At 29.4% G+C, this 8,369-nt stretch overlaps 1 protein-coding gene across 1 annotated transcript; it reads right to left on the reverse strand.

Annotated features, from left to right (window-relative positions):
• Nucleotides 1–2,458: 2,458 nt before the first annotated feature.
• On the reverse strand, nucleotides 2,459–7,208 carry LOC106770791 (uricase-2). The gene is made up of 8 exons (XM_014656596.2): nucleotides 6,926–7,208; nucleotides 6,264–6,356; nucleotides 5,694–5,769; nucleotides 5,212–5,321; nucleotides 4,893–4,984; nucleotides 4,460–4,633; nucleotides 4,242–4,332; nucleotides 2,459–2,802 (listed from the first exon to the last, which is right to left on the reverse strand). The coding sequence occupies exons 1-8, from the start codon at nucleotides 7,130–7,132 to the stop codon at nucleotides 2,719–2,721; spliced, it is 927 nt and encodes a 308-aa protein (XP_014512082.1). The 5' UTR covers nucleotides 7,133–7,208; the 3' UTR covers nucleotides 2,459–2,718.
• Nucleotides 7,209–8,369: the final 1,161 nt, after the last annotated feature.

An 8,369-nucleotide genomic window follows, 5' to 3' on the forward strand; every position in this document is an offset into this window, starting at 1 on the left:
GGTTGTTGTGTTGTGCATGCTCAACCTTGAAATAACTTAGAAGAGTTTTTTCCTTTTTCCTTTTTCCTTTTTCACTTAGTCCATGTCTGGTGTACATGTGAATATATATAAATCTATATATATAGATACATATATGTATATGTAGAATGTGGTGGTGAAGATTTTCTTGTGTTTTGAATGTTGTGTTGTTATTGGTGAGAGAAAGTGAGCAAAGCCAGAGTAGCACTCGTGAGTTTTACTTTACAGACAAGTTGACTTTGGACCAAATATATGCTTCTTGTTGATTTATTTGGAGGTTGGTGATAAGGTACAATGGTACATGCAAACATGAGAAAGGACAAAAGGAACTTTGATACTACCTAGGAATTTACACATGTTTTGGTTCTTTCATTTTCTAAATTTTGACTCTTAATTTTTTTCAACCCAGATGAAGGATGAAAACCTGTGGGGGAAAAGAAATAATAGTAGTCATACATGAATATTTTACATTCCTCTATATATCATTCTGACCAGTCAACCCTTATTTACATTTTATTTTTAAAAATTTATAATATTGGTCTAGAAAATGGCGTGGAGCAATTGTCTCAACAATTTTTAATACAATAAAAAAATATGAAAAATGATTTGATACTAATTTTATTATAATTTTAATTGTTTTTCAAATACTATTAATATGACATCAAAATACATCATCAATGTGCAATTATTTGGAGATGAATGGTTTAATCGTTGTTTGGTTCATGTAGGAAAAAAATAGTATTGAGAATAAAGAAGTCATATAATATTTTTAAAATATGAAAATAGTTAGAATTTTTTGAGACTATTCCTTAGACAATATATATATATATATATATATATATATATATATATATATATATATATATATATATATATATATATTATCTTTGTTAAGCAAATTTCTAGATTTGTCTCATATCACGAGTACACAATTTTAAAGTATATTTCTCATTAGCACTAATTTTCATTCTCATTTATTTATTTCTATAGTACATATATATCAAAATATTTTTTTAATTAGGTGTGAGATATTTTATGGTTTTGTTTAAAATGAATCTGCTATTTCAAATATAAAATGATAGATTGAGATTTGAACACAAATGAATTGATATCTATTACTTTTAGCTTTTTTATAATTACAAAATTATATGTTTTTCAACAACCATGTTATCCGAAGGTAAGTTTTCAAAAGATTTTTTTAATGTGAAAAAGAATAAATAAAACTTTCTATTTAAAGTATATTTAGATGTTATGTTAGAGTTGACACAACACTTCTAATAATATTTCATTATACGTCAAATCTCCACACATTTCAATTAATAAGTGTTCATTTAACTTTTGATTTATTCTTCTTTCACCGTTTCAATTAATAAGTGTTCATTTTAATCCCTCTCATTAACTCTTTCATGAAATTCAGCTTCTTTATATTTTAGTTTACAAAGAATAATTCAAACAAAAATTTCAAACTTGAATCCTTTTTTGCTTCTCTAATTATTACGTGTTGATTTGCCAATGAAAATCAAAGGGAAAAGTATGATGCATAAGAAAATAGAGAATAAGAAAAGTATATTATGTATTTTGAGTAAACGATAATGCCATCTATTAAAAAAAAAACTAATAACTTTTATATTGCCCTCTCTATTGTTATAATTGCATTTTTCTCATAATATAAAAATTTAATTAATTACTGTATCTTTAGAATGGTTAGGAAAGAAATAACCATAGTTAATTTAAAAAAAAAATCTCAAAACATAATATAAATGTATAATAGAAATAATAATGAAGGCTTTTTTTACACCAAGTTACTTTTATGATGAGGGTTTAATTGCTCTTATCAGGGTATTATCCTCTTCGTGTCCTTATGAGATAAAAGAACAAGTATTTTATGATACTAAATTGCTTTTATAACGAGAGTTTGATGACTCTTAAATAGTCATTTATTATATTATAATATTTTAGATAGAAACATTAATTCATAAAAATCGATTATTTGTCATGATGAAAAAATATGAAATAAGCATGTCTTATCTAAACTCTACCAGACGCTTAAAACTAGAGAGAATTAAACTAGAATATACTATTAGATGTTAAAAGAAACTTTTTCCTAAAAAAAAAAAAAAATTTAAAAAAGAATTGATAAAAAGACTTTTTCTTATATATAAATCATGCATATCTCTGAAGTAATACTTTTAAACTACTAAAAAAAGTTAAAACAATAATTACCTTAAATTTTGATTTAAAAAATAAAATACATATAAAACATAGTGATAATAAACTTATTTCAATAAAAAATAATATTTAACTAAACCAAAAGTAATTTGAGTCAAACCCACTTAAAAGGTCTATTTAAAGAAAAAATAATATTTAAATAAACTTATTTCATAAGTTTGCTTCAAAAAATTTTACTACAAACAATGCATGAGAACAAAGAAGCATTGCATGAACCTCATAATAATAACAACATTTTATTGATAAAGGTGACTAGGAAATTTATTGGAACCTACAGAATATCCCTTGTGGAAGTTATTCATGCATATTAGTTTCTCCATTAAACAAAATACAAAGATAAGAAAAACCAGAAGTACATGACACACGCATCAATGGAAAGAAAGCAGCATCTCTGAGGCCAGGTTTGCTTGTTTAGGCTGCACTGCCAAATCCACAAAAAGGGATGAGCACCACAAATAGCTTCTGCAGTTTCTACAGCTTTGACCAAAGACGGCTCAAGCTTGCTTGAATTGAGCCATGAGGCTCATCCGTTGGTAAATACACATCATCCTCAAACTGCATAAGCATGAGTGTCATTCATCACAGCTAAGACATTAATCATAATACAGATCCTAAAATTTAGAAAACACGTCGATTTTAAATCTAACTTAATCCTAACTGATATAGTAAAACAAGAGTAGACATCTATTTATGTAATATAATTTAACTTTATCTCTAGCCGATGTAAACTCGTCGACACATCTCTTAAATAGAGGACTAGACATCTCGAGCATTGGACTAAAAGAAAACTTGACAATGGGTGACATGAGTTAAGGATAACATGGGATATTATTTTAACGAGTTTATACCTAACACAACCTCAAAATTTGCTTCTTATAAGAAACTTTCCTTCTACTTATATATTATAATTTGGTCTTATTTCTAATTAATTTGAGATAATTATTTGAATAACTTATACTTTTAACCTAATAGCTATGATGCATATCTACATGTATTGGATCTGATGTGTATTGAAAGCTTATTTTGAAAATGGTAGGATCCTACACGTGAAATGAGTACTTAAAAAGGTATAAAAACTCTTAAAAACTTTGTTATCAAAATAAAAAGTAATAAACTATGTTATCATAAAAATATTAGTGCTTCATAGATGGATATTTCATTCATAAATATAAGTAAAAAATCTTGAAATATCATATACGGATATGAGACAAATTGAATACATGAGAGCATAATAGCAACTTTGAACCAAACCGTTTCAAAATCTAATTAAAGAAAAATGGAATCATTTTCGAAAGTCTGACTTGGATCATTTGCACAAAACATTTCTGGTTCAAAACAAACCACAATATGAAAGTGGTTCAATCGGGTTCTTTGCAAAATCTAACCATACACATGCATGAATATGTGTAAGATGGTTAACCAAACAGCTTCATACCAAACCAAATCCTAGGTAGGTTTTCAAAGGATAAGAGCAAGTTCAATGGAAAAGGATGATGTGGATGCTACTTGTAAGATATGATCTTAGATAAGAACAGATTTTAAATCATTACAGACTACAGTACAGTAAGGACAATCCTTATCTTACTAAGCTGGTTCTGTAATAATGAATTAGGCTTAAATTTACTTCCTAAATCATCTTCAAATATATTTTAGGATTTGTTTCCTTATTTGATTAAAACTTGCATAATTATAAATTAGAATTAGATTTATTAAAATCTGATTATGTATATTTATTGCAATGTAAAAACCATTATGCCACTTTAATAGCCCATTTTATATCTCCTGCATCTATTTTTCTATGTTTCAACACTTAACCAATTGCATCATTGGAGTGAAAAACTGGTACAATTCTTTGAAATGATGTAACATGGTAAGTAAGAGTAATAAAAAGAGTTAAAATTTCCAACTGTGTCCATTATTGGGGATGCTCTAAGCATAGTCAATTGGTGAACATCTCTAACTTGTGCAAGCTTTTCAGGGAAAAGAATCAATACCTTCACAATTGGACCATCCTTGTTTGATATGTTGACTGGTAAGAAATGAAGATTTGGCATCTTTAGATGGACATAAGCAATGTCAGGAAATCTGAAGCATAAAAGCATGAAAGTCTTGTTATTCCCTCAATGATTGAAACAAATGCATTGAACTTGTGGCATTTAGGGGACAACCTTAAATGTCTGTCAAATGCAAAGACAATAGAGAGACAAATAACCTGTTCAATGTGGCCTTTGCCATCAGGTAGAGTGTGTTTTGAACAGAAGGGCTATAGACTCCCCTATTTGGTGGCCCAAAAAATGTGTCAGCCAGAACTGTTTTCACTTCCAGATACTTGTCTGTGAAGTAAAGTGGCTTCTGAGGGAGGGTGTATAGCGAATCGTACGAATACCTACAATCAAATACAAGTGGTTGAAATAAAAGAGAAAGAGGCATACTATGAATCTTTAATGTGTATGAAACACATGATGTTATACTTCTCAGGCTAAAAATCCTTACCTGGATGAAGCAGTGCGAACTCTTTCATTTTACAATTAATCAATGACAAGACATTTTTCAAGAAATACTAATGAAATTGTTCATATTGTGCCTACAGAACTGGTATATAGGATTAAGCAGTTCAATTTAAATTATATAGGGACAAAACTTACCTCCACAGAGCAGTTACTTCTGTTGCCAAAATCCTCTCACGGGTATCAGGAAGTGCTGTGTACTTGTCTCTTATGAAATTCACAAAACCAGACTGCTCAAAAGTTGCAAGAAAAACAGAGAAGGAAACCAACATCAACATGTATTTTCAGAAAAATACATCTTTGTAACAAAAACTATGCAACACAGTCCAAAAACCAGTTCTCTAATATATCATGTTATCTCCACTTGTAGTAACAACAACATTTTTTTACCAGAACTTGTGTATTACAGTTACAGAAATTGGAAAAACGACACCAAATTTATATGTGGAAAGCTTGCCTGGGTTGTCTTCAACACCGACAACCCTTCAATACCAGAAGTCAATTGTAGTGAACCAGACTTCTGTACTATGGCCTCTGCTGTATGCTTCTCAGATCCAAGTTTGAAACCTCACAGAAATAAGACCAAAGACTCAGAAAAGATACAAACTGCAGTTTATAAGTCAGATTTGTTTCACTAAATCATGAATTTATAAGTATTTTCTGTTTCAACAATAAGTACTTAAACAAAAGGGAAGCAACCAAAAAAAAATGATTAATTGATATCAATAGTGCCAATGATAAAAACTGCATAGTTCAAGATGAAAAATGAAAGTTTGAACAAAAGAAAGGGTAGCTAAAACTCCCTTAAAATTTCAGATTTTATAACCAAGAGCATACAAAGAATCTTCAACTGTAACAGAAATTGAATGGAACATAGTACGATATATACAAGCACATTCTAAAACAGACAATTTTGAAATGTATAGTAGTTTGGCTAACCATGTTCATGAGGTTGACCATCCACAATGACACGCTCCCATGGTTTTTCCACAATATTCACAATAGCACCAGTAACCTACAGAAAAACAAGTAAGAATTTATTTTCCATAATAAGAAAAACATGTAAGAATTTTCTTTCTACCACGTTTCAAAGTGATTTTTCATGGTAAATGATCTAATCTTTTAAAATCTCGTTTCAGAAGCAAGCAAAAATAGACAACTATTTCTCTCATTTTAGCTGATAAAATGGTAAACAGTCTTTGCAAATCTCTCGTCAATATGGAACTTGGGTTCTTTCCCAATATACTTGGAATTTAGATTCATGAAGGCAAAGCAGAAGAACAACACCAAATATCTGACAGAAAATTTGAACTTATATACTTGCTCACGCTCAAAACCATTGCACTTGGTGCGTGAATAACATGGCAGATGACTCGTTAAAAGACGGTTCAGAACAAAATGTTCAGCTCAAAACAGACTAGCAGAAAAACTACAACAGGATAAAGGAACAACAAAAACAAACAGAGAGAATGAAGTAGAGATACTAATAAAAGACTTTCAGTCACCAACCTTCTGGTAAAATGATACAAAGTGCTTGGCAAGTAGAATAGCAAAGTCCTCGACAGAAAGTATGTCCGAGCATTCCTTTGCTTTCGCATACACCTAATTCAACATTAGATAAAAGCTAAAAACTTAGTGAACTGATGATCACACAAACATATTCTTGTTCTATACAAATTCAACTATAACATGTACAATAACAAGAAAATGAGATTGCCATTCATGTACACGATTTAAACTTGAAAAGTTCAAACTATTATTCATGTTATGTTTAAGCTCAACTAAATGAGTAAACCATTGAAATAGATCTTAAGCAAGGAGTACACATTCAGATCAAAGGGGTTGATGGATTAAAAAATTCACAACCAGAAATCAATTACTGGTTTGATATCAGCCCCATTGAAGAGCTCAACGAATCAAAAACCTTAAACTCCAAACACCTGATGTCACTTGCAGAACAAGATGAAAACAGATTCAGATTCTCTATTTTTTGCTTTCCACGTAAATTACATGAAAATGTAAACACTTTTTTCAAAGAGATTTCAAAACTTTCATCAATAAGAAAAAGTACAAGCTTTACAGTTAAAACGACAAAAAAAAAAAAAAAAGTAGAAGAAGAAGAAGCAATCAGAGATAGGAGTTGATATTTACAAGGTGGTACTTGTTATTACCGTGTTTTTCATGGTATCAGTGGCAACTATGTCAGAGTTATCATCGCGGAGATAGGAATTGACGCAATCAGAGAAGAGACTAATACCCACGCGCCACTCCACAACGAAGTGGCGACCCTGTGGCGTCTTCCAGACGCGCGCAACTCTCACGCGCTCTTTTCCGTGCCTCTGCTCGAACTTGAATCCCTCCACAACTTCCTGCGCCATGTTTTGAGAAGGATCTTACGTTGTTGTGTTCTTTTAAGTAAAGTAAAAGAGTGAGTGAGAAGTGATTTTACGGTTTCGAGTTTCGCTCCATTTATACCCGCGCGTGTTTCAAGTGCGGACAATGGCATCTTTGCCTGTTTCACAGTTTTACCAGTAACTCTGTGTGCGCGTTACATCATACATCATCTTCCAAACATCCTCCAAAATTTTCAATTTTCTGACAACAAATTGCTCTTCACTTAACCAGGATTTAATTTCTTCCATTAATTAAAATCGGTTAAAAATTATAAAATTAAGGCTACGATTTATTATTCAAAGAGATACCCAGAGATGAATTTGCAAGATCTTTTGTGTTAACTTCCACAGATTTCAGAGAAAGGAAAGTAGAAATTTGGGGGATGAACTTAATAGTATCTCTCTAATTGAGAGAAGATTTGCAAGAAAATATCATTTACTATATTATTCTTAATAATAATATCAACTGATAAATAGGAAAACAATGATAATAATACAATTTATTTGCATGTTAAAAATTAATTTTTATTTTTTATGATAATTTTTAAAATCATATATAACAATTATAATTTTATATTATTTTTATTACTAAAAATATTTTGATAATGTTTAATTTTTATATAATGATGAAATTTTGCATTAATTTTTATAAATTTTATTTCTAAATTTACTTTCATTATTTTTAAATTCATTAAAAAAAACAATAAATAGAAGAAACTAACATTTTCTTAATTTCTAAAATTTAATTAATAGTAAAAGTATATTTGAAAAATGTGTTAGAATTTTCTCTTTCTTTGAAACTTGGCTCTCCAAAATTTGTATGAAATTGGTACGTGGAAAGAAAACCAATTGGAAAATGATGGATGTGTCGTGGAGTTAGTAGGATAGGATAAGGACGTGCAGGTTTTAAAGGCAACATGTATTAAAATAAGTTAAGAGTCAGTACGGCAGTGTAATTTATATGCTTAATGAATAAGTGTAAATCTTTATATTATGATGATTCAATCATAACTAATGTATAATAATAAGTTTATTATTTTTTATAATATTTTAAAAAAATAATATTATATGTTCATATTTAAGAGTGAATATTTTATTTGAAAAAAATTGTATTGTAAAACTTGTTGAGATTTTGTATATTTAGTTTAAATAGATATTACATACTGAGTATTTTATTTCAGGAGAAATTATAACGTAATTTGAAGATTTCGCATGTAACAGT

Source organism: Vigna radiata, chromosome 8 (assembly GCF_000741045.1).
Source record: "Vigna radiata var. radiata cultivar VC1973A chromosome 8, Vradiata_ver6, whole genome shotgun sequence".
In the NCBI taxonomy this organism is placed as follows: domain Eukaryota; kingdom Viridiplantae; phylum Streptophyta; class Magnoliopsida; order Fabales; family Fabaceae; genus Vigna; species Vigna radiata.